General features: G+C 47.8%; 1 protein-coding gene across 4 annotated transcripts in view; it reads left to right on the top strand.

The window, feature by feature from the left end:
- The window catches only part of LOC137632989 (PDZ domain-containing protein 8-like), a 454,088-nt gene that overhangs the window by 182,295 nt on the left and 244,348 nt on the right, over nt 1-27,445 (top strand). For all 4 annotated transcript variants that reach the window (XM_068365143.1, XM_068365144.1, XM_068365141.1 and 1 more), the window contains exon 4: nt 26,865-27,057. In XM_068365143.1, the coding sequence (XP_068221244.1) occupies nt 26,865-27,057 (193 nt within the window). The remainder of the gene's footprint in view (nt 1-26,864; nt 27,058-27,445) is intronic.

Raw genomic sequence — 27,445 nt, 5'->3', positions numbered from 1 at the left:
TCTTTGAAAGGAGAAAATCCGAAGGACTCGTCTTCCGTTGTCCAAACCTCCTCCGAAGCACCCGCTCGATTGGTCTATTTCGAGAGACCGGCGAGTGGTAGCGTAGACCGTGGTTCTGTTTTCCAAACTCGGGGTTTGAGAGATGGCGTTGCCTCCACTAGTGAGGCAGCTCCACCTCTCCCCCCGGGGGATGATATATCACTAACTAATTTGTTTCAGCTTTGGTCTTCCTTGTGGCTCTAGGGTTCGCCCTCCAAGGAAGCTCTACTTGACATCATCCGATTGGGTGCCGCTGTCAAGCAATCGCCGACTTTGGCAGAGGTTGATCCTCTGTCAATTGTTGACGTTGTGGTGTCAGAGGTATCCAATGCGGTGTCTCCTAATACCTCTGCCTCTTCTCATCCCGCAGTAGCTGAAGGCTTAGTCTCTCCCGTTCCTGCACAACCTACATGGGAGAAACTAAGTCCAACAGTCTCTCCTGCCGGTGATTCTCCCCCTCGGGGGAGGTCACTTACAGAGACTCCTCTTCGGAGGACTGCAGAAGGTCAGCAGTCCTCTGAAGGCTCGCCTTCCTCTTCACTGGAGAGCCCTTCCTTCACCTTATAAATCGGTGAGGAGGCGCCTCTTCGGTTCATCATCGTCGTTGCAGTCTGCCGCAGAGGAGTCTCGTCAGCGTTCACCGACTGTTCCTGCTATGGTCCTGGAACTCTCAGCGGATCGTTTGCGATCCCCTTCAGTGGAAGGTCGATCTTTCGAAGGGCTCTCCGACCTTCCACCCGACAGACCGGTTAACCTGCCGTCGCCATTCCTGGCAGCTGATGCGCTTTACGCGCCAACAAATCCTGACTATCATGCTAGTCAGGCACCGATCCCTATTACGGGGCAACAAGGGCGTACAAGCCATTGCGCTCATACGTCCCTTACGCGCTATGATGGTCATGCGCACCAACGTTCTCCTGTGCGCAAGGCTTTGCCTGAGGTAGCGCGCTAGTGCTCACCTGCGCGCCAGCAACCCCCTGCGCGCCAGCGCTCTCCTACGCATCAGCGCTCGCCAATGCGCCAGCGCTCTCCAATGCGCCAGCGATCTCCTACGCGCCAGCGCTCTCCTATGCGCCAGCGCTCTCCCGTGTGCCAGCGCCCACGGGCATCCATCTCTCCTGCGTGCCCACAATCTTCGGATCTGGGAGCTGTAGGGAAGTCAAGGACTTCGCCTACACACCAGCGCTCGCCAACTCGCCGCCTGCTGTCTCCAGCGTGCCATCCCTCGCCATCGCGCAATCGCGCGCGTTCACCTGCTCGCGCCCACGAGGATATGCGCGTGCGCCCTGTGTGTCTGCGCCCATCCTCTCCAGCAGTTATGCACCGCCATACTGACGCGTGCCCGCAAGATGCTCTCCCACGCACACAGGTTCCTACTGCGCGCCCGCGCGCAAGGGATATCTCTCATGCACGCGTGTGCCCTACTACATCTTCTGGAGCGCGCGAACTATGCCCGCACGCCCACGGGTCCAACATCTTGATCCTGCGCGCGCGAACATTCACCCGCGCGTGAACGCACAATCAGCCTCCCGCGCACTCTCCTGTGGTCCCACAGTCTCCCGCGCTTGCTCCTACGAGCCATCACTCGCCTGTGAGCCCGCACATGCCCTCGCAATCACCCACACACGCGCATCAGCAGTCCCCAGTGCGCGCCAGCAGTCTCCCTCGCGCGACCCCGGGTATTCCCCATCGCGCGAGCGCCAACACGCCCCCCCGCCCGAGCGCCAACACAATCCCCCGCGTGAGCGCCAATACCCTCCCACGCACGAGGCTGCAGGACAAGGCACGGCAAGGTCGCCATCGCCACATTCCCCTCCCCGCAAGCGCAGAACAGCACACACGGCGGTGGAAGGGAAGCATCCAGAAAGGTCCAGGAACACTTTTTCTTCTTTTCAGGCGAACCCCCCTTTTGAAAACTCCAACCAGGGATCTGTCGATTCCTGTCCCTCCAGAGGGAGTGTCTGACAGCGCAGCTGTCAGTCAACAGTCATGGTTCGGGGCCCTAATCAGAGCGGTTACACAGGCTTTCAAGCCTGTGCTCTCTGAGTTAGGCCACAGATCTTTGGCTGCGTCTACCCCTCTGAAGAGAAAAAGAGGAGTTTCAGACGCGGTGGCTTATCCAAGAGCTAAGCTGTCTCCTCGTAAGCCCTCGAGGCAGGTTCCCTCCCCCCCTAGACTTTTTCTCCCTCCCTGTCGGACGAGGATTTCCCGTCCTCAGGGGAGTCATGTGACGTGAGACATTCCCCCATCGCACCAATGAGGGTAACCCCACCTCGCGTTGAAAAGTCTTCCAGGGTAAGGGCGAAAAACTTGCCTCCGTCTTTGTTAGAGTCCTGCATCCTTCCCTGGAAGGAGTCGAAGGACTCGAAGATAATGCCAAAATCCTCGACGAGACCTAGGACGGAGTCAGCTAGTCATTTGGAGAACGTCCGCGACTCTCCCCAAGAATAGCCTTTGGGGACAGGAGACTTCGCTGCAAGCCCGACATCCGCAGGAGAACTACAAGATTCAGAACATGCATTTTGTCAGGTTCTGACTCTTATGAGGACTCTCAATGGGTTTGCCGACCCAGAGATCCCCCCTCGAGAGGGCAAAGACACGGTCTTGGATCGAGTATTTGGAACTCAAAAACCTTCTAAGGCCAGTGCAGCTCTGCCCTGGTCTCAGGGGGTTAAGAGTACCAGGGACAAGATCGCAGTCCAGCTCTCTGAGTTAGCCTCCTCCAACCGCTCCAGTGCTGGCAACAAGCTTCTCCCACCTCCTCGCGTACAGCAGAGGAGGTACTTCAAGATCTTGGAGGAGCCTTGTTTAGCTCTTCCTCTTCACCATTCCTTGGAAGAGCTTACCAGGGGAGTCCCTCTTGAGACTCTCCAACCGGCAGGTCTCATTCTCGGCAACTGAGATCCTTAATCAGGAGAAGGTTGCGAAGTGTGCTATGCAAGCCACTTCGTGGCTGGATATCTGGTTAGGGACCTTAGGTATCCTGATACGCTCTGAGGATTTCTCCAAAGAACGTACCAAGAAAGCTATTGAGACGTTCCTCCTCTCAGGCACTCGCACGATCAAGTTTCTGGCCCACCAAGTCTCGAACTTGTGGGCGAACACCATCCGTAAACGTCGGGATGCGGTGGCTGAGAGGTTCCATCAGAAGATCCCTTGCACCGAGATAAATAGGCTCAGGCATTCTTCCTTGGAAGGAACAAATCTGTTTGAGCCTAAAGACGTGGAACATTCTGCTAAGAGGTGGAGGAAGTCCCACCAAGACTCCCTTCTGCATAGGGCTTTGACATCCAAGCCCTATAAGCTTCCAGCACCCCAGGAGTCCCTTCCTACCAAGACGATGAAACCGACAACGGCAGCGAAGACAGTGGTGTCTAAGCCCTTTCCTGTCAAGGACAGGAAAGGCAAAAATCCTAGAGGGAGCAGCCTAGGCTGCAAACGCTAGGATTGGCAGTCCCCCTGCATGTCCACCAGTGGGGGGGATGCCTACAAAGTTGCACATACAGGTGGCAGCAACTCGGGGCCGATTCCTGGACGATTTCCATAATCAGTCAGGGATATCGCGTCCCGTTCACAACATCTCTACCTCCCCTGATGACGAATCCAGTGTCATTGAGCTCCCTTGCCATGGAATCAGCAAGGGGACAAGGCCTTCGGGCAGAAGTCCATACCCTGTTGAAGAAGGGCGCTCTCCAAGAGGTCCTCGACGGGTCCCCAGGCTTCTTCAGTCGACTCTTTCTTGTAAAGAAGGCGTCTGGAGGCTGGAGACCGGTCATCGACCTCTCGGCTCTGAACAAGTTTGTCAAACAAACTCTGTTCAGCATGGAGACCGCAGACACGGTCAGACTAGCAATGAGACCGCAGGACTTCATGTGTACACTGGATCTGAAGGACACGTACTTCCAGATCTCAGTCCATCCGTCTTTAAGGAAGTACTTAAGATTCAGCCTAGACAACAAGATCTACCAGTTCAAGGTGCTGTGTTTCGGTCTCTCCATAGCACCACAGGTTTTCACCAGTGTTCACCTAATATCTTCGTGGGCAGACAGGATCGGCATCCGTCTCCTCTGTTATCTGGATGACTGGCTGATCCTAGCAGACTCGGTGTCATCCCTTCTTCAACACCGAGACAAACTTCTGGGACTTTGCCAGGATCTGGGGATCATGGTAAATCTCGAGAAGTCCTCTCTGCTTCCCACTCAAAGACTGGTATACGTAGGCATGATTATAGACACCAATCTCCACAAAGCCTTCCCATCAGACGACAGGATAGCAAGGCTGAGGAAGGTCGCAAGCCCCTTTCTCAGACGAGATGAACTTCCAGCCCAATCGTGGTTATGTCTCCGAGGTCACCTCTCATCTTTGGCTCGTCTAGTTCCCAACGGTCGCCTCAGGATGAGATCCCTCCAGTAGCGACTCAAGTCCCAGTGGAATCAAGGCTACGATTCCCCGGACGTCATGATCCCTATGGGACCTGCGGTACAGACGGACCTCCAGTGGTGGGTGACAGACAAAAACCTATGAAGAGGAGTGGATCTTCTCGTCCTCCCCCCGGATTTGATGCTGTTTTCGGACGCCTCAAAGAAAGGGTGGGGGGCCCACGTACTGCACCACACAACCTCAGGCCTGTGGTCAGAATCAGAAAAGTTCCTCCATATAAACCTTCTAGAGATGAAGGCCGTCTTTTTGGCCCTTCAATAGTTCCAACAATACCTGGCGGGTCACTCTGTGGTGGTGATGAGCGACAATACCACAGTTGTGACTTACATCAACAAACAAGGAGGTACCTTTTTGAAGCAGCTATCCCATCTTGCAGTAGAGATGCTGAGATGGACCGAAGTCCACTCGATTCCACTAACAGCACGTTTCATTCTGGGCAAGAGGAATGTGCTTGCTGACAATCTGAGCAGAGCGTCTCAGATAGTGAGTACCGAGTGGTGTTTGGATCATCTAGTAGCCAAGAAAGTCCTGACTTTGTGGGGTTCCACGACTGTGGATCTATTCGCAACAGCTCTGAACTTCAAACTTCCGCTGTACTGCTCCCCAGTCCCGGATCCCAAGGCGCTCTGGCAAGATGCCTTCCAACAACGGTGGGACAACATCGACGTTTACGCCTTTCCCCGTTCTGTCTGATGAGGAGGGTACTCAACAAGACCAGAATATCGGTCAATCTTTCAATATACCCTCATAGCTCGGCTATTGCATCATGTGGAATGGTTTCCGGACCTTCTGCAACTCCTAACGGAACTACCGAGAGAACTCCCTCCACGACACAATCTACTCAGGCAACCACATGCCAACATCTTCCACAAAGCCGTAGCTTCGCTACGACCTAGCGCCTGGAGACTATCCAGCATCTCTTCGCAGAGAGAGGATTTTCGCAACAAATTGCGATCAGGATGTCTCGACATCCGCGAAAGTCATCCGCAGCTGTCTACCAGGCAAAGTGGAAAGTCTTCTGTGGTTGGTGTCGTGGAAGGGGTATCTCTCTACTCGATGCCACTATTCCAACAACAGCGGAGTTCCTCGTGTATTTGCGGGAAGAAATGCGCCTTTCAGTCTCGGCGGTGAAAGGTTATCGCTTAGCCTTAAGTCTAGCCTTCAGGCTCAAAGGAATGGACATTTCTTCTTCGCTGGAATTTTCGCTACTCATACGAAGTTATGAACTTACCTGCCCTCAGTCGGAAGTGAGACCTCCTCCATGGAACGTGGTTCGAGTTCCAAGGTCTCTTAAGAGACCTCCCTATGAACCATTACGCCAGGCTTCAGACCGCCACCTAACTTGGAAGACAATGTTCCTACTAGCTTTGTCTTCAGCCAAGCATGTTAGTGAATTTCATGGTGTCTCGTATGACATCGCCCATTCAAGGGGATGGGGGGAGGTAACGTTCAGATTCGTCCCTGAGTTTATTGCTAAGACTCAGAATCCGGGAGTAGCTGACCCTCGGTTCGACTCATTCCAGGTTTCGAGTCTCCGTTCCGTAACAGATGACCCAGACTATCTCCTACTATGCCCAGTAAGGAGTTTGAGGCTATATCTCAAAAGAACGGCTGCAGTCCATCCTCGGGTGCCAGCGTTATTTGTTAGCACAGGGAGGACTAAGAGGAGGGTCACCAAGAACACCATCTCAGCATGGATTTGTAGGGTGATTCATCTGTCCCTGAATCCAGACCCTCCTCTGTCATGTCGCCCTAGAGCACATGATGTCAGGGGCGTAGCTACTTCCCTGGCCTTCAAAAAGAATTTATCAGTGACGCAGGTTCTTCAAGCTGGGGTGTGGAAGCATCAGATGACCTTCACAGCCCACTACCTGCAAGACGTGACCCACAGGAGGCTCGATACGTTCTCTATCGGCCCTGTGGTGGCTGCACAACAACTGGTTTAAACCTCAAGCTCCTTATTGGACAAGTAGCAGAAGGTTGAAGGCATTGTTACCCAGTTTTAGTCTGCATGAATGAAAAGGTTTGTCTGGCCCTTATTCTTTTCTTTATCTTCCCCTCACTTGGGGAAATCAGCATCCTGAGTTCTCTGCATAGCTGACCTTAAACCACTGCAAGTAAACCATTTTTCCTTGTGTTCCTAGTATTAAGGTAATACTGTCACGTCCCCATACCCTGACTAGGTGGTATTTGGAGAGTCCTAGCCTAAAGTTTCCATCTAAAGAACTTAGGTCAACTTCTTAGGACGAGTCACACTTCATTATACCTTCACACACAGCTTGCGTAGGCCGCAGTCCTTGCGTAGCAAGTTTCTAGCGAGGTGCAGGGACTCCTTATTTTTGAGTGCCTACACACCCAAATAACGAGCCCCCGGGCAAAACCAAAAAGCCAGTACTGGCTAGAATGTCCACCCTTCCTAAGGGGTGAGTCACCCCTATTAGATTGCGTGGGTTTTATGTCAGTTACGGAACAAATGACAAATTCGTAGATAATTTGTATTTTTCATAACTATACATACCTTAGCTATTTAATCAAACTTGCCCTCCAGCCCTATCCCCCGTGAAGTCCTACCTCCAAGCAAAGTGAGCTCAAGCACAGGTGTGTGTGAGGGGGGGTGGGTAATAAGCTCCCCTCCCCTACCCCCGCTAACTATCAATGGGTTAGTAAACCCTCGTTAAAATTCTAATGGCTCATCATTTCAGCCACCCCGAAAGTAATACCCCTTTTAAATAGCTAAGGTTTGTATGGTTAGGAAAAATACTAATTATCTACGAATTTGTCATTTTCATTATAAAATAAATTTCTGAACATACTTACCTGGTAGTTATGTATAATTAAATTCTCACCCTCCTCCCCTCTAGAGACTAGATGCATGGAAGATATGAGGAAACATGGAATGGTTTCAAGGTACCTCGCTAGGGTGCACAGGTGGTACACCTGGCTATCCAATCGGCGATTGGCACGAGTTTTGAAATTTCTGTCGTGACGTCAGAGACGTAAGCTATATATATAACTACCAGGTAAGTATGTTAAAAAATTTATTTGTTCCGTAACTGAAATACAAACCACGCTATTTACATGGGGTACTGTAATTACTTCAGCGTAGCTGAAATGACGAGCCATAAAAATTTTAATGAGGGTTTACTACCCCTCTGCTAGTTAGTGGGGAGTAGGGAGGGGTAGCTTGCTACCCCTCCCCCCTCACACACACAGTGCGTGCTCCACTTTACTTTTGGCTCGGATGGCGAGCGGAACGCTTGGCGGCCATTAATGTTTTGTCTTTTAACTTACTTTTTCTTATACTTAATATATTTAAACATTATTGATGTTTATATATATTCTTGTGTATAGAATATAGTAAGTTTCCTTTTCAGAGTTGTGCGGTGTGTGTATTGTACGTCTACGAGAGTGATCGCCGGCTTAGCGCTAGGCCACCACGATTCTCTTCTTGGTCACGGCCGTTCACTCCTAGGCCACCATGGTTGCCTTCATGGAGAGCGGCCCCTCTCTCGAGGTCGTTCACCTCTTACTCCGTACTACGTCTTCTATGATAGCTTCTCGGGCCGAGTCGCTATTTCGTTTTATTTGTCTCAGTTATTTTTATGAAATCTAATTGTATTTTTAACTTTTCAGCTAGGGGAACACTTCCCTTCGGGGGTCTGTGATTCTTGGAACATTCAAATCAGTTACATAATTATACATACATACATATACCAAAGGCACTTCCCCAATTTTGGGGGGTAGCCGACATCAACAAGAAACAAAACAAAAAAGGGGACCTCTACTCTCTACGTTCCTCCAGCCTAACCAGGGACTCCGCCGAGTTCAGCTGGTACTGCTAGGGTGCCACAGCCCAACCTCCCACATTTCCACCAAAGATGAAGCTTCATACTGCTGAGTCCCCTATTGCTGCTACCTCCGCGGTCATCTAAGGCACCGGAGGAAGCAGCAGGGCCTACCGGAACTGCGTCACAATCGCTCGCCATTCATTCCTATTTCTAGCATGCTCTCTTGCCTCTCTCACATCTATCCTCCTATCACCCAGAGCTTTCTTCACACCATCCATCCACCCAAACCTTGGCCTTCCTCTTGTACTTCTCCCATCAACTCTTGCATTCATCACCTTCTTTAGCAGACAGCCATTTTCCATTCTCTCAACATGGCCAAACCACCTCAACACATTCATATCCACTCTAGCCGCTAACTCATTTCTTACACCCGTTCTCACCCTCACCACTTCGTTCCTAACCCTATCAACTCGAGATACACCAGCCATACTCCTCAGACACTTCATCTCAAACACATTCAATTTCTGTCTCTCCATCACTTTCATTCCCCACAACTCCGATCCATACATCACAGTTGGTACAATCACTTTCTCATATAGAACTCTCTTTACATTCATGCCCAACCCTCTATTTTTTACTACTCCCTTAACTGCCCCCAACACTTTGCAACCTTCATTGACTCTCTGACGTACATCTGCTTCCACTCCATTTGCTGCAACAACAGACACCAAGTACTTAAACTGATCCACCTCCTCAAGTAACTCTCCATTCAACATGACATTCAACCTTGCACCACCTTCCCTTCTCGTACATCTCATAACCTTACTCTTACCCACATTAACTCTCAACTTCCTTCTCTCACACACCCTTCCAAATTCTGTCACTAGTCGGTCAAGCTTCTCTTCTGTGTCTGCTACCAGTACAGTATCATCCGCAAACAACAACTGATTTACCTCCCATTCATGATCATTCTCGCCTACTAGTTTTAATCCTCGTCCAAGCACTCGAGCATTCACCTCTCTCACCACTCCATCAACATACAAGTTATACAACCACGGCGACATCACACATCCCTGTCTCAGCCCCACTCTCACCGGAAACCAATCGCTCACTTCATTTCCTATTCTAACACATGCTTTACTACCTTTGTAGAAACTTTTCACTGCTTGCAACAACCTTCCACCAACTCCATATAACCTCATCACATTCCACATTGCTTCATTTAGTTGTTATAATTCTGTTTTTGTTAAGTTTTTCGCCCTCCCCCCTCGCCCGTGCATGTCAGTGGGGGAGGAGAGCGCATACCTTAACTTACGTTTATATGTTTTTCTTTCCCTCGGGGTTATTCTTCGGAGTTTCACCCGGGGGAATTTCTGTTAAATAACTATTCATTTTTATTTCCCAGTTTACGATGCTGTTTCTTCGTGTACTGTAGTGTGCCTTCGAAGCAGAGCTGTCCTGTTTATACCTGGGGAGTCTGCTGTCGCTGCCTTCTCTCTAGGACATTGTCATGGGCATTCTCTTCTCTTAGAAGTTCCCCCGTGACTACTGTCAGCTCTTCAGTGCATCCTAGAATGATAAAGAGGTTGCCTCCAAGGGTAGTTAGTTAACTTCCCTTCTTACCGTTTTTTCCTGGTCCTTTGGCGGTTATGCTCTTGGGGCTGAGCGACCGCCCTTGTAACTTGCTCAAGGGGCTGAGCGGTTGCAAGGCCGGACCATGGTACTAAGCGACTATGCTCTCGGGGCTGAGTGGTCGCTAATGTAGCTCTGCTCAAGGGGCTGAGCAGCTGCAGGATCAGTCTTGCCCTCTCTCATTCGCGAGGGAGGCCGCACTAAGGTCTCCTCTTCGGAGGATTGCTCCTTATGGTCTCTTCTACGAAGTGTCTCCTTCCGTTTGCATGAGAGGACACTCATAGAGACTCCTCTCTGGAGGATTGTTCCTGTTTACGTCAGCTGATCTTACGGCCCTTGGGGGCACCATCACCAGTCTCTTCTACGAAGTGTTCACCTCTCTCGTTCGCGAGAGAGGCCACTCATAGAGACTCCTCTTCGGAGGATTGTTCCTGTTGAAACAGCTTGCTGTTCAGTCACTAACATTTCGGTGTTTAGTGATAGGGAAACTTCGGTTTCTCGTTTCTCTGATCCTTCGGGGTCTCGTAACATTAGTTACACAGATCCCTCGGGCTCTCGTAACTTTAGTCACGACTACACTTCGGTGATTAGTGACAGGAAGACTTCAGTTTCTCGTTGCGCTGACCCTTCGGGGTCTCGCAACTCAACCCTTCGGGGCCTCTCTACTCAGGCTACGTTAGACCTTTGTTCTCTCGTGCCCTCAGTGGACCTGCTGACCTGCCGTATCCGTTCCTGGCTGCTGACGCGCTTTGGGCGCCCACACTCCCCGATATCCAACGGGCTTCATTCCCTCCGGGGCAGAAGAGGCTTTCTCACATCGTGAGTAAGTCCCTTAAGTGCCAGGTATCCCCTGCGCGCCAACGTTCTCTTGCGCGCTAGCGCTCGGCCGCTGTTCCTGCTGTTCCTGAGACTGCTTTCCAGAGACATCCTGTTTCAAAGGCTGTTACCAACGTTCCCTGTGCGTTAGCGCACATCGTTGGAGTTTCTGAGATAGCACACAGGTGCTCACCAGCGGTTCAGCCTGTGGTGCCTCCAAGGCTCTTCTACGAAGGACACTTCTCCCGTTCACAAGAGAGGTCCCTCACAGAGACCACTTCTCGGAGTGTTAAGCAGTACTTCCAGTTGATCGTCGGCTCTCTGAAGCAGACCTGCCTTGGTCCTCTTCAGGGGATGCCCTCCCTTTTATGGACACATCCCAGTTCCTGATCTACGAGTTAGCTGATCCTTCAACCTAGCGCACGCACACAGTTACGCGCGCACGCGCTCTCGCCGACGATCTTCTGTTGCGCACTAGACGCGCAAGGGCCGACGATCTTCACTCGCGCGTAAGCGCTGAAGATCGTCCGGGTTTCCTGCGCGCGATCTTCGAGGTCCGTCCGCGCGCGATCGTTGAAGATCGTTAGCCGACGATCTTTTGATATGCGCTAGGCGCGCAAGTGCTGACGATCTTCAGAACGCGCGTAAGCGCAGAAGATCGTTCCGCGCGCGGGAAACCATCCTCGAGGTTTGTCCCCGCGCGGGATGGTTGCCGTTACGTGATCATCGCGGATCGTCCGCGCGCGGTTTCCCGCTTGCCCGCGCGCGGTTTTCCGCTTGCCCGCGCGCGATCCTCGAAGATTCTCTGCGCGAGAGCACCGAGGGTTTCCCGCGCGCGATCGCCGACGATCTTCGCACACGCGTAAGTGCCGAAGATCGTCCGCGAGCATGATCGCTGACGTTTGTCTTACATAGCCGAAGATCGTACGCGCGCGGGCACCAATGGTTTCCCGCACATAATCACCGACGATCTTCTGTCGCGCGCAAGCACCGGCGATCTTCTGTCGCCAAAGATCGTCCGCGCGCGGGATGGTTTCCCCTACGCAATCACCCACGATCTTCTTTTTGCGCGCAAGCGCTGACGATCTTCATACGGGAGGAAGCGCCGAGGATTATCCGCGCGGGCACCGATGGTTTCCCCGCGCGATCGCCGATACGCCCACGCTCACGCAAGTACGCGTGCACGCGAGCGCGAATATCCTGCTACGCACGATTCATTCACGCGCTACCCAGAACTGGGCTTCCCGCGCGATCATCAGCGTGATCGGCACACCGATCTCCAACACGATCACGTCCGAATTACATTAGGGATTCTGGCGGTCAGGCCACCATCGCGTTCCCCTCCCTGCAAGCGCAGAGCGGCACCCTCTCCGGAGGAGGGGAGGTTTCCGGACAGGTCTAAGGACTCTTCTCCCTTCATTGCAGATTCTCTACAGGCGAACCTTCATGTGTCGACTCCTCCAAGGGATCGAATGATCCCCTTCCCTCCAGAGGGACTATCTGACAGCACGACGGCAGTCAGCAACCCTGGTTTGACACCGTTGTCAAAGCGCTTACGCAGGCGATAAAGCCTGTGCTTTCTGACTGGGGTCACTAATCAGTAGCAACATCCTCCCCCCCTGAAGAGGGAGAGAGGAATCCCTGACGTGGTATCTCCTCCAAGGACTATCCTGTCTCTTCGCGAGTCCTTACGCAGGCTCCTATCCCTCCTCAGACTTCCTCTCCCTCCCCTGTGGATGAGCATTACCCATCCCCAGGAGGGCCGGAAGATCCGGTCCTCTCCCCCATCACACCAATGGGGGAATCCCTGCCTCTTCCTGAGAAATCTTCTTGTACGGAGGGGGCGAAAGCCTTACATCCTTCATTGCTGGAGTCCTGTTTCTCTCCTAGGAGGGAACCAAAGGCCCAAGTCTTCCGCAAGGACCCGACAGGAACCAGATGGACCCGTGGAGAATGTCTGCGAGTCTCCCCAGGAAGAGCCTCTGGGGACGGGAGACCTCGCTGCCAGTCCATCAGGAGGAGAGCTCCAGGGGTCAGAACACGCGTTCTGGCAGGTCTTGACCCAGAGATTCCTCCTCGTGAAGGGAAGGATACGGTCCTGGACCGATTCTACGCCACTCAGGAACTCCCTAGGGCCAGTGCAGCTTTGCCCTGGTCTCAGAGTATGAAGAGCGCAAGAGACAAGGCCGAGGGCCACCTCTCTGAGCTTGCCTCCTTCAATAGATCCAGTGTCAGTAACGAGACCCTCCCTCCTCCCTGGGTAGGGATCGGTAAAGGGACAGGCCCTCCGGGCAGAAGTCTAGACCGTGTTGAGGAAGTGCTCCCTCCAAGAGGTTGTGAACTGGTCCCCAGGCTTCTACAATCGACTCCTCCCTGTGAGAAGGCGTCTGGAGGCTGGAGACCGGTCATCGACCTCACGACACTGAACGGGTTTGTCAAACAGTCTCCGTTCAGTATGGAGACGGCAGACACGGTCCGTCTTGCAGTGAGACACAAAACTTCATGTGTACACTGGACCTGAAGGACGCGTACTTCCAAATCCCGGTCCACCCGTCTTCAAGGAAGTACTTTGGATTTTGCCTGGAAGACAAGATATACCAGTTCAAGGTGCTGTGCTTCGGTCTCTCCACAGCACCTCAAGTGTTTGCCGAGGTGTCCACTCTGATCTCTTCATGGGCTCACAGGATCGGCATCCGTCTCCTCCGTTTCCTGGGCGACTGGCTGATCTTAGCAGACTCGAAGGCAACCCTTCTTCGCCATCGGGACAAGTTTCTCGGACTTTGCCAAGTTCTAAGGATCATGGTAGTCATCGAGAAGTCCTCTCCGCAGCCCTCTCAGAGTCTGGTATACCTAGGCATGGTCTTAGACACCAATCTCCACTAAGCCTTCCCTTCAGACGACAGGATAGCAAGGCTGAGGAAGGTCGCGAGACCTTTCCTCACACGAGAAGAACTTCCAACCCAAACGTGGTTACGTCTCCTCGACCATTTCTCCTCCCTGGCCCGTCTGGTTCCCAACAGTCGCCTTAGGATGAGTTCTCTCCAATGGCAACTCAGGTCGCGGTGGAGTCAGGGACACGACTCCCCGGACACCTTGATCCCTATGGGACAACCGGAACAAACGAACCTCCAGTGATGGGTCAAAGAAAGGGGGGGGGGACGTTCTGAGCCACAGGACCTCAGGCCGGTGGTCAGAACCAGGAAAGTACCTTCTCTAGACCTACTAGAGATGAAGGCCGTGTTTCTGGCACTTCAGTAGCATCGCCAAGCCTGGCGGACTACTCTGTGGTTGTGAGGAGCGACAACACCACAGTGATGGCTTATATGCTCAGACAGACAGGGAGGTACTTTTTCAGGACAGCCATCCCATCTTGCAGTAGAGATACTGGGATGGCCCGAGTTCCTCTTGATCACCCTAGCAGCTCGCTTCATTCCGGGCAAAGGAATGTGCTGGCCGACAGTCTGAGCAGTGCAACACAGATACTAGATACCGAGTGGTCTTTGAATCCTCAAGTAGCCTACAAAGTCCTGACTCTGTGGGGTTCCCCAACTGTGGAGCGGTTCGCTACAGCTCTGAACTACAAGCTCCCGCTGTACTGCTCCCCGGTCCCGGACCCCAAGGCCCTCTGGTAAGATGCCTTCCAACAACGGTGGGACAACATCGATGTGTACGCCTTCCCCCGTTCTGGCTGATGAGGAGAGTACTCTACAAGACCAGAGTATCAGTCAGTCTCTCAATGACCTCCATAGCTCCGCTAGGGCATCTCGCAGAATGGCTCACCAGACCTTCTGTAACTCCTTACGGAGCCTCCGATGGAACGCCCTCCACGTCATGGGTTACTCACACAACCACATGCCAACATCCTCCTCAAAGCCGTAGATTCGCTTCGACTTCATGCCGGAAGACTATCCAGCATCTCCTCAAAGAGAGAGGATTTTTGCAACAAGTTGCGAGCAGGATGTCTGGACACCTGTGCAAGTCTTCCGCAGTAGTCTACCAGGTGAAGGGGCGAGTTTACTGAGGTCAGTGTCGTGGAAAGGGTATCCCTCCACATGATGCCACTTCCAGCAATAGCGGAGCTCCTCGTGTATTTACGGGATGAAATGTGCCTTTCAGTTTCGGCAGTGAAAGGCTATCTCTCAGCCTTAAGTCTTGCCTTCAGGCTCAAAGGATAGACATTTCTTCCTCGCTGGAACTCTCTCTCCTCATACAAAGCCATGTTCTCTCCAGCCCTCAGTCGGAAGTGAGACCTCCTCCTTGGAACGTGGTTCGAGTCCTCAAGTCTCTAAAGAGACCTCCCTACGAACCACTACGTAAGGCTCCAGATCATTACCTTACCGGGTAGACAGTGTTCCTGCTAGCCTTAGCCTTGGCCAAGCGAGTCACATGGTCTCTCATACGACATCGCCCATTCAAGGAGATAGGGGGAGGTAACGTTCAGGTTCGTCCCTGAGTTTTGTTGCCAAGACTCAGAACCCGGGAGTGCCGGACCCGCGGTTCGACTCTTTCCAGGTTTCGAGTCTCCGTCCTGTAACAGATGACCCAGACCATCTCCTACCTTGCCAGTAGGGAGTCTGAGGTTGTATCTTAAGAGAACAGCTGCAGTTTGTCCCCAGGTTCAAGCCTGGTTTGTGGACACTGGGAAAACGAAGAGAAGGGTCACCAGGAATATCATCTCAGCCTGGATTCGCAAGGTAATACACCTGGCCTTGAATCCTGACCCTTCTCCGTCACATCGCCCTAGAGCGTATGATGTCAAGGGCGTAGCTACGTCCCTGCCCTTCATGAAGTTTCATTCAGTGACGCAGGTCCTGCAAGCGGGGGTGTTGAAGCGTCAGACCACCTTCACAGCCCACTACCTGCAAGACGTGACCCACAGGAGGCTCGATACGTTTTCTATCGGCCCTGTGGTGGCTGCACAACAGTTGGTCTAAACCTCAGGCTCCTTAATGGACAAGTAGAAGAAGGTTGAAGGCATTGTTATCCAGTGTTAGTCTGCATGAATGAAAAGATCTGTCTGGCCCTTATTCTTTTCTTCATCCTCTCCTCCCTTGGAGAAAGCAGTATCCTGGGTTCTCTACACAGCTGACCTCAAACCACTGCAGGTAGACCATGCTTCCTTGTTTTCCTAGTATTAAGTGTAATACTGTCATGTCCCCATACCCTGATGAGGTGGTATTGGGAGAGTCCTTGCCTAGATTTCCTTCTGAGGAACTCCAGGTCAACTTCCTAGGACGAGTCACTTTTCACCTTCGCACACACCTTACGTAGGCCGCGGCAATTTCACAACCGCTAGCGAGGAGCAGGGATTCCCTATTGTCCGAGTACTTAAACGCTCGAATATGGAATCCCCGGGCAAGCCAAAGCCAGTACTGGCAGGGACTTACCACCCTTCCTAAGGGTTAAGTCACCCCATGTAAATAGCGTGGTTTGTATTTCAGTTATGGAACAAATGACAAATTCATAGATAATTTGTATTTTTCCTAACTATACAAACCTTAGCTATTTACACACATTTGCCCGCCAGCCCTGTCCTCCAAGATAAGTCCTACCTCTAAGTAAAGTGGAGCACGTACTGTGTGTGTGAGGGGGGAGGGGTAGCAAGCTACCCCTCCCTACCCCTCGCTAACTAGCGGAGGGGTAGTAAACCCTCATTAAAATTCTTATGGCTCGTCATTTCAGCTACACCGAAGTAATTACCCCATGTAAATAGCTAAGGTTTGTTTAGTTGAGAAAAATACAAATTATCTACGAATTTGTCATTTTATAATGAAAATAACATATTATTTAAACATTTAAGTTTTGTTCCCCTTCTAAGTGGGATATCTTAACATAGTGAAATGGTTTGTGTATCGTCATGATCAACAAAGCTGTACTAGTCAGGGACACCCATACTAGGTTTGTTTGCTGTAAGCAATCAGACCAATGTCTCCTACCATCACCAATCCACACTGGCCAGCATTGTCAGGAAAACTGGCCAAATCCCAGACAGGAATTGGCATGTCTGAGGCCTTTGGCCTGCAGTGGGCTAGAAATAGTTGCATTTGTTATTGTTGTTAACAAGTTTTTATTGTTTGATGCTATACAAGGTAATAGATTATACTCAATGTATTTTAAATGAACAGGGTCGAAGTTCTGTATTCCTCACATGGTGAATTGTATCTTTGCAGCATTCCTTCGGTCCCTAGTTGCTCTTGCTTTACTTCTGCATTACCACCATTCCTGCTTCCTTTCTTCACAGAACTTAACTTTCACTTCCTTGTGCAACAGTAGGATTTTCTCCTAGTTGTACTTGGTCACTGAATGGTCTCACAAGTCCCAGGGCTGGACTATATTGCTCAAATTCATAAATCCAATACAATTGGATGTCTATATTTACCCTATATTTGTTCCTACCCTAAACAAACCTTTGTCCTTTGAAATGGAGGTACTCTGGTGTGCAGGCTTGTATGGCTGATGAAGAATCATCGAGAATCAGGCTACCAATATGGCATGCCCTACTTGCTCATATGTAAGGTTGAAAGGGTCAGGCTCAAAGTGGGGAACTTTCCGTCTCTGGTCTTGGTGGCATTCAGACGTCCGTTGTTAGCCCTCAAAGTTTTCATTGCTTTTGTGTTAATTGTTTTTAAATATAAAACTTACCCACTGGTTATATAATGGCAGGAAATTCAAAATCTCTTGCGCAGCTTAGCCAGATATGCCAGGTTTACCACAGGTAGAACTATACTCAACCAATTCAGATTTTTCCCCTCCGGCATGGCTGTTGGTTCTTTTGGAAATTCTTTCTCGCTTTTTACTTTGTTTGGACGTTATTTGGTGATGTATTAACGTTTTTTGAGTTATGGCTTTCGCCTTTTTCTTTTATTTGAAATGTGATCACGTATTTATAATTTAAAAGGTAAGATTAAAAGGTTTATCGACCTTTTTTAAACCTCACGAAAGCATAGGACGAAGGTAAACATCTCTTCCATTGATGATGTCACTGCCTTATGTCGTAGGCCATAAGTAGGACTTGCTTTAACAAAGAATTATAAGTGAATACTTTCTTTTGAAATATTAAGTTATAAATTTGATTAAAGTATTATTAATTTAAGAAAATTTTATCCTTTTAATAGTTTTTTTGAGGTAATCTTCAATCTGTTTGCTAAGATTAACTAGCGTTCAGTTGTTACGCAGTTATCAGTATTGTTACAATATTACGATATTTTGTAGAGATTTTTATGAATAGTACATTCTTCTTACTTCTCAAGTTTTTTAGTTGTACAATATGAAAGGAACATTTTGTTTTGAAATTAATTGTTCCTCTCAGTATTTTTCCTTAGTTAGAAATTAAAGGAAGTTAAATTTAACTTAATGTTTATACGAATCGATGTAACGCATGATTCTATGTATCGTTGTTTCCCTGGTGGAATACTAAGATTGTTTTTATATTAAGTGTAAATGTTCCAATCAATACGAATGATGATTCATTTCTTATTGGAATTCCTTAATTTAAGGGTTTATTTTATTTTACAAATATTATACCTACTAAGGTAATATTTAATATTTGATATTTAATATTTTGTTACATTTATATGGGATTCAGTACTTATGTATTCCCATTCAAACAATTGTCCAGTGACAGAATTATAAGTCCTTCCCTACGGAGTTCATTTCATTTGAGAGAGTGTATACTTTGTTTTTCAGGTAATTATGAAACTATCTTTGTGCCAAAGAGTAAAGTTCAAATTTTTTAGTGATAAATTGTGCAGTGAATTTTATTTAGTGGAGAGTGCTTCTATTCGGATCTATCGTTATCCTAGCCTTAGACCTCTGTCGAGCTCCCGGACCCAGGGGAGAAGTTAAGTCGAATGGCGAAAGGAATCGAGAGGGTACCCAGGCGTTACAGTCTTTTAAGACCCGAACTGAAGTCCTCTCGAGCGTTTTCTGTCGATCACCAGAACGCTCACCCTCGCTATGGATAAAGCGAGGTATTAGTGTTGTCAAAGGCACTAGGCTGAAAACAAAATTAGATTCGTTCTGCGTGTGTTACATTTCATGCGGCGCAGACGCAGTGCCGCCACCTCCGCCTAATGAGTGTCGTCTCTCGACAGTGGCAAGCGCTATGGATCGACGAAGTTAATGCTTAATACGTTTCGCCTAAGGTTGATCCTTGATCTTTGTAGTTAGGCATGAAACAGCATCTATCTTCGTTTATGCAGTCTTTTCAGCCTGCCGTTAACAGTGCGGTTGGGTGTCTCGATTCCTGTCTTTGACACGGTCGCACAGGCGTCATGTCTTTAATGGTGAGGACTCGTTGTGTCACAGGCGGCCTACCAACTGCAATGTTCAATGGTGGGGGAAAGTGGATGCTTTACTTCGATTACCTGCTCGACGCAAACCGACTGCTCATAGCACCTAGTATCAGTCTATACAGACGCGCCGACGTTTGCCAGGCAGCAGAGCCAGCGAAGCGTCATCGGAACGGTGCGGCAAAGGAAACGGAACGTCGACGGAATGGAATGAAGCCCCACGTCAGTGTGGACGCTTAAGGAGTGGATTCCTAAGAAACAAGACTTCTCTTCCTAGGTTAGAGATTGTAAAAGGAAGGGAATAGCTTTCAGAAACTCATGAGAATTTTTCTAAAGAGTTTCCCTCATATTTTTTACCTACTGCTCCTCGTTCCGACTTCAGAGTTTTCGCTAGTTGAGTTGATGGTGTCGCTATTTATTTTATTTTATTTTTATTACAAGCCAGCTATAACCCTAGTTGGGAAAGCAAGATGTTTTAATCCAAAGGGCTCCTTTACGGAACGATGGCCTAGTAAAATAATGGTAAAATAAATTAATAAATTCACATTAAATCATTCTCACGAAAATAACGAACCTTATTGTAGAGATTGATACAGCACTTGCAGCTGCAACAATAGAAAGGGCATTAAGGCCTTTATGAGAATAGAACGTAAAAGTATATCTCCCACCACGGGCAGATCTTTTATGATTTAAGGTATTATGTTTTTTAAACCGCTCTTGTTAGTGACTCGTAAACATAGCGCAGTGCTCTGGAGGAGGTGTTTGTTCGTGTTCATCTTGCCCCTAGTCCTATATCTCTTCCTTACGTTCCAACCCTTGGCAGAAGGAAGGTTGGTAGGCTGGGGTTCTTTGCGGACCTTGTGCATTTAACGTCTTTTCCGCCAAGCGATATTGTTGATGCAGTCCAAGACGTTCTTTCTCCACTTTGGAATGATGAAGTATTGCTCTTTTCTTCGCCTATGATTGGCGAGCTATGACATCACAACCATGTGACATAGTATCTTGAAAAGAGGGAAGTTGGAATGTCTTGAAGCGATCAGTTCGTCATTACTATGGTATAATGGATCTTGTAACTGTTTTCTGCATATTAGAATGCAGTTCCCTGACGAGAATGACATTCTACGTTTTCCCTGTCTTTCAGATTAGGAAGTTACTCATCATGTATGCACGCGAACAGAACTTACCTTCGCAGCAAACGTTTTTTGATGCTTAAACAGGAAGCAATCGAGTGGGTTTTTCTTCCGCGAGAGAAGCGGAAGTCAGATTAGTCACATATAATCCTAGCTCTTCCTCTGGATTCTGACTCACTTTCAGGGAGGAAAGACTTTGCCCTCATCGAAGGATGCAAAACCTAGACTTAGTAGTCACCAATCAATTTGTCTTAGTCCTTTCAGGAGTCGTATGTTTTCTATTAACTTATCCTGCAGTATCTAACGTTCGCCAGAAGTTTTTTCTTTTCGGAAGAAGGCGACGTGTCAGCACCAGAATCGTGTAAGACAAATAGTTCTTCGGGGGAAAAGGTGCTCAGTTTGCTTCTGTTCACACTTCTCCCCCTCCCCCAGTTTGGGGAAAGGTCTATTACTTTCTTCTGAGGTCTAGCGACTACTGTTGACGGTATCTCACAGCATTGGATACGTTCAGTTCGCGCACAAGGCGCGCTTGAAATGTCATAGGGACTCTCCAAAGTTGCTCACAGGACTGCGGTTGATGTTCTCTCCCGGCCTTCGCCCATGCTTGGGTTGGCGCACTCGCTACCCTGCGAGTGTAGATTTGGTCTGAGCTAAAAGAGGTCTATTTCATCTGTGTTTAGCGTTTACGATTCTCGGGGGGAGAAAATTTTGCTCCTAAAGAGTCTAAGGACTACCAGAGATCGAAGAAATGGTTTTCCGATCAGGGCTCATGTTACAAGAAGCGTTAGAGCGGGTGCTTGTAGAAGTCTGGTCTCTCTCTTATGGCAGACGTCACGCAGACACAGACGCAAGATCTGGTCTCTCCCTCTCGCAGTCACAGACGCAGACGCCAGCCTGGTTGTATGTTGGACGCTGACAGTCAAAGTTGATCCTTTCAACAAGTTGTCCCATTTTCGCGGTCTGCGGAACGCGTGACTCTCCCTCATGCGGACGCATCCTACACGCGGACAACTCTCGGCAATCAGTTCCGTCTTTCCGTCAATGACCGGACAAGATGCTGTCGTCTCCACGCAGCACGCTGTAGATTTACAACAAGCGGGGCACACACACAGCGCTGTATCCACATGACAAGGTGAACGCATACAGCACGCTGACACCTTACGGCAATGCAAGCACATGCGACATTATGGTCGCATGCTAGACACATACAGTCAAGTCCTTTTTCTCACAGCTGTATAAACAGACTATTGTCTCGCCTTCGCGTCTCTCTGGCTTCGCAGCCTACGCTCCCTTGTGTCAAGCTTTGGCTTTACGTTTGTTGAACACTCGCTGTTTACACACGATCAGGTCTTAACCTCACAGCACGAGGTTCATGTTGTTGATGCTTCTTTTCAACAAGCCTAGATTTAATATCGGTTTCTTGCGACCGATATGGACGAGTTTTGGGAGGCGGTTCTAGATCCCGATTCTCTCTCACGACATGTTGTGTAGGCAGCATGCTGGAACCATACTGGACTCATGCTGGAACCATACTGGACTCATGCTGGGACCATGCTGGGACCATGCTGGGTGCATGCTTGAAGCATGTCCTTAGTTCTTTTCCCTGTGTCAGGATCACGAACGTTTTATGTTAAACCTTCAAGCTTTAGGCCTAGCTTCCTCCAGTATTTCGGAAAACCCCTAAGATCTAGAGGGTTATTTGAAGGAGACAGCTGAGGCTTTCGCTTGTACAAAGGACATTTGCCTCAAGGTTTTCCAACCCAATTAGAGTGTTTTATGGAGTGGCGTAGAGCTAGAGCCGGCTCTTCATTAGGTAACTCTAACACAAGTGGCTTATATTTTCTTAGACCTTAGAAGAAAACACATTTTCTTTCCTCCTCGACCATCAAAGGGTACAGGAGTATGCGGGCATCTGTCTTCAGACGCAGAAGATTGGATCTATCAAATAGAGACCTTATATGTCTTCTCAGATCATTTGTGAGGACTTGGAGGCATCAGCAAGATGCGCCAGCCTGAAATTTAGGGTTCGTTTCTGGAGTTTCGCGGCAGTGACAGATCTGACCCTTTACACTTAGTTTCTTTTTAAGGCCTAACTTTGGAGACTTTCTGAGTAAGTCTACCATAGTTGAGAGTCAGTGAAGTTCACTCTTTTAGCAAGAACACGGGCTTCACATTGGTTAAGCCATAGGTACCTTGCAACCTGGATTCTTGGTCATTAACAAACATCTTTCTCATCCATAGCCTAAATCTTTCGGGATCACTATTCTCTCGAATTTGGTTTGGGATGGGCTGAGAAGAGTTTTTTGCCCGATTAAAATGATGAAGTTTTATTGGGACAAGAACAAAGAAGTTAAGAGTCTATTCATAACTCTTGGGTGCACGGTCAAGAAGCCTGTGCTATCCATGTCTAAAACATTCTATCATCTCGTCAGGACTTTGATTACAAAGGTTCTTCCGCACGGTTGGGTGACAGATCATGAGATGTTGAAAGAGTAAAGCCTCACGAAGTTAGATCTGTAGAAACTTCTGTAACTTTTAAACTAAACTGTTCTCTGCAAAGCATCGCATTTACAGCCTTGTGAAGGGTTAATCCTGTATTCACCTTGCATTACTTTTACCGTGTCCAGTCTTTTTATGAAGACGTCTACGTTTTGGGATCACTTCCAACAACGAGTGCAGTAGTAGGTGAAACATTCTCCACTACATTTCCCTTAATTCCTAGTACCCCTGTTCTTCTCTTGGAACCGTCATATATATTTTTATGATTGTACGTGAAGATTACTCGGCAATCTTCCGCAATATTTGACCTAGTCAGGGGGTCATTTTGTTCCTAAAGAGCGCCCGGAACAAGGGTATTAGTTGAGGTCCTGTCATGTTATTGGTGGTTGTATCGTTTGACAGCTCCTAGAGATCATCAACCCCGAGTGGATTACTGGATCTCCTAAGGATAGCAGACAAAATGAGGCAGAGCATTGCTGTCAGCTTCCTTATCAGGTTAGAACCGCTTAAGTTGTTTATGTAACTCTTAAGTAAATTTCCAATCATACGGCTGTCTCCGACCCGCCACCAATGGTTGTCAATCAGCCATTATATAACCAGCGGGTAAGTTTTATATTTAAAAAAGGGATTTTGATGAAGGAAAAATCTATTTCTGGGCGAGAGACCTGTGCCGGCCAGTGAAATGCTCCTATTGCACCATTTCTAAGGAATATAACTGCTAATATTACCAGAGAAAAAATGTATAGGTATGCTAGGTTGAACTAGCTCGCTCACCTAATGGTGTCGGTATATACTGGGGCGAAATACCAGAGGTCTCGTACCATTTAGACTTCTCCTCTTCGAAATCCCTCAATAGTGAGGTGCGGTTCAACCTCCCCTGCCGCGCAGATCAGTACTACTAACTCTACCCACGCTTGCCCATCACTCCTTACAGCACCCTTAAGTTTGGGGTCTGATCAGGGGGGGAGCAACTAGGGTGGGTTCACTGGGCGGCACAGGTCTCTCGCCCAGAAATAGATTTTTCCTTCGTCAAAATCCCTTTTCTGGGCTCAACCTGTGCCGGCCAGTGAAATAGTACCAGAGAAACGAACCCAAACTTCATCAACTATAAGGGAACGAATTAAAATCAACATAACAATTCGTGGTTTAATCAAGAGTTGTAGTAGAAGACGGTAGTCTTTAATAACATCAAAATGATAAGATATAATGTCCCAGTAAGGGAAGACAAATGAATAGTAAACTTTAAATAACACCAACTAAGGTCAACTACTAGAACATACTATGTAAACCTGGACATTAAAGAAATACAGTTCATATGGCAAAAGTAAAATGATCAATAATAATATAGATAAACAATGTTACGAAATGGGAGCACCCATGGGTGTGACATAACAAACCGAACTCAGGTAGGAACTGTGAGTGAGGTAGGTAAGAGGAAGATGGTGGAAGATATTGGATTCAGGAATTTGTCCGGGGGATACCACGCTCCCTGCGGCTACGGTAGTGAGTTGAAGGGCCTCTAGATGTTTAAGATAGTGCCGCTTGAACACTGAGGGGGATTTCCATCCGGTATATTAAGAAAGATCTGTAAAGTTCATGTGATGGAAAAAATTTATTGAGGTCGCTACCGCCCGAATGTTGTGGACGTGAGGAAAGGACTCTGGATTAGCCTGTTTGATAAAATACAAGATCTGTTGTCTGATCCCTTTCAAAGTTATAGTCCCTCCCCGCTCTCTGATGAACAAGGGTCCCGAGGTCTTATAGGAAGTCCTTGATAGAAAAGTCTTTAGAGTGGTAACCAGGCATAGGGAGGGATCCTGAGGGAGAGGGATAATTTTCCAGGAGGACCATCTGTTCTGAGGGTCTTCATTTTTGGCCAAGAAGACCTTGTCTGGGGAGAGGAGGACCTCTCCTATGGAAGGAACTCAATGTGGCCTGGATCTCTTGATAAGGCAGCTAATTCCGAAATCCTGGCGCCAGATGCTAAACTCACGAGAAAGAGAGTTTTTCTGAGTAGAGGGATATACCCACATGAATCGTTGATGGTTTATGACGCTAGTTTAAGAACATCATTGAGAAACCAGGAAATCGAGCTAGGACGAGGGGATGGTTTCAGTCTGGCACAGGCTCTTGGGATTGAAGCTAGCAATGAATCAGTTAGATCTATATTTAAGCCGACTAGGAAAATCTTCTTCAAGGCAGACTTGATGGTAGTAATAGTGTTAGCTGCTAAGCCCGACTCAAACAAGGTTCTAAAAAAGGTTACTGTTAGGTTTAGTGTCATAAAGACAGTATTAGAATCCTTCAAAAACTTTGCTAGTGAGGGTGGAGATTCAGCTGTAAGAAGGGCATCACATGCTCCAAGGCCTTTACGAAAACCAAATTGCAAACTAGGGAGTAGATGATTACCTCCTAGATTAACTCCTAAGAGGAGCGTAAACGTTCTGGTTCCTCTGAAAATGAACATAGTTCCACTTCAACATCATATGGAAAGAAAGAAACATCCTGACCCTTTCCCATTGTTCCCTAGCATCTTCCAGATCCATGCATTACCACATCTTCTGAAAGTGAGAGGTTTAAAGGGGAGTACCATTTGGTCCTAATTGATCTTGACCCTAACTCAGCCTCCACTTCCTCCTGCTAAATGTTATACTAACCATATCTCACCAGAGATGTTCTGGCATGATCATCCTTTGTTACCATCCCTTTCTCCCGTTCCTGTACCGTAGCTGGGAAAGGAAGGGAAAGACACTCCTTACAGGTGCAAGAATCAACGTGCAGTAGTCAAGCAGGAAGATGCTTCTATTTCTCTACTGAGTAAAATGCCTAGGGTAGACCTCACTGACTCTCCTTCTCCAATTATGATTGAGGAAACTCTGCCAGCACTGTAGAAGGGGATTCCTCGGATCCTACAGGTATAAATCCTCTGTGGGTGGTTGTGACGGCAGAGCTGGGGGAGGAGGAGGAGTTTCTGTGTGTTCTCTGAGTGATCTGAAAGTTGAGTAAATTTGGTGAGGCACCTTCTGCACTGTACGTAGAGAAAAATATGTCTATTGACGGGTTTTTCCCTGAACCTCCCAGTTCTCGAGGCGGAGGACAACTTTCGTAAGGTGGCGAGTTCATCAGAATTAATTACCCCAAGTGCTCTCTAGACAGAGAAAGTTTTATTTTACAGATTGGGCACATCTAAATATCACACATGATTTTTGGTGCGATACCAGAAAGACACAATCACTAAAATTTTGCCACTTTTACCTCTGTGTTTTTGTTTTTTCTGTGATATGTCATCTTTCATTTTACACATTCATATGCATGGTCGGGATTTCTGATTTCATCTTATTCCAGCTAAAATCAATTGCTTATTTTCTCAGTAACTTAACTGGATCCTCATCACACTCATTAACTTCATTCTACTACAGTAATTCCCTCTGTGGAGTGAGTAGAGCTATGCTTTTATCTTTCTTTCTATGTAGTTAATTTACTTATACTATACATTACTTTTAAACTCGAGCATAGATTTTACTAATGAACTTGACTACTGTAGTTTGATCAAACATTTATTTTACAACATATGGCCTTCCAAATGTTTCTCTGATCTCATTCAAACATCCCTTTTCAGTCCCTTCTTTTCGAAACTCTGTTACACCTTCTAACTTGTAAGATTTCCTCTGCTCTCCGTACTTCTTTATCATCCTCTGATGGTGCGATTTTTGGTCTTGCATACCTCTCCAATCATTCATTCTTATTCTCTTCTTTTCTGTACTTATACACCGCTCAAATCAATATTGCTATCATAGCAGTATAATGAATATGGTCTTTTCTGGAATAACTACAACTAGCCAATCATTTAGCAAGTCTCAACTATTCATTTTGCTCTGAAACATCATATTACTTTACTACCTCCCATACATTCCTTAGTAATCAGTTCCTGGATATATCCAATAAAGATGACTTTGCACAGCTGATCTGAACTGCAATGTGTCATTTGGTTGTCTACACATGTCTACTTCAAATCTAAAGTAGAGATAATGACTTTTCTGTTCCAGGAATAGGTATTTCTGCTTTCTGTCAAAATTATTGAATCTACACTCTTGTCCATTTCTTTTGTTTTGTGGGTCACATACCCATTTTAAATGACTCAGGTTTGTACAGCTGAGAAAAATAAAATTTATTTTTTAAAATTTGCAATTTACTGTTCAACATCTGCAAAATCTACTTGATCTTTCCAGATTCGCGATTTGAATTTAGGAACGAATTTTCCCGTCATCCGAGCAGTCACGGCGAAGCACGTGAATCTCAATCCTGACTCGTCAAATTTGGAGCAAATAGATATCTTAGTGGAGCTAGAGTACAATGGTGGAATACAGCTGGCAGTTGATGCTTCGTCCAGATTTTCCAAGTCTGCCATGGTCAAGATAAAAGGTATGCCAAAGAAATTAGTGAAATTAAAAAGAATACGATACTGTACTGAAAATTAACTTATGTTACGAATGATCGTAATTGATGTTTGTTCCTACACAAATGCAAATCATTGTCTTTTAACCCTTTTACCCCCAAAGGACGTACTGGTACGTTTCACAAACTCACCCCTTTACCCCCATGGACGTACCGATACGTCCTTGCAAAAAACTGCTATTTAAATTTTTTTTTGCATATTTTTGATAATTTTTTGAGAAACTTCAGGCATTTTCCAAGAGAATGAGACCAACCTGACTTCTCTATGACGTAAATTAAGGCTGTTAGAGCAATTTGAAAAAAAATATACTGCAAAATATGCTTCGAAAAAAATAACCCCTGGGGGTTAAGGGTT

This window comes from Palaemon carinicauda, chromosome 42 (genome assembly GCF_036898095.1).
Source record: "Palaemon carinicauda isolate YSFRI2023 chromosome 42, ASM3689809v2, whole genome shotgun sequence".
Classification (NCBI taxonomy): Eukaryota; Metazoa; Arthropoda; class Malacostraca; order Decapoda; family Palaemonidae; genus Palaemon; species Palaemon carinicauda.
The sequence above is the reverse complement of the archived record's forward strand: the minus strand, read 5'-3'. Positions and strand labels throughout refer to the sequence as shown.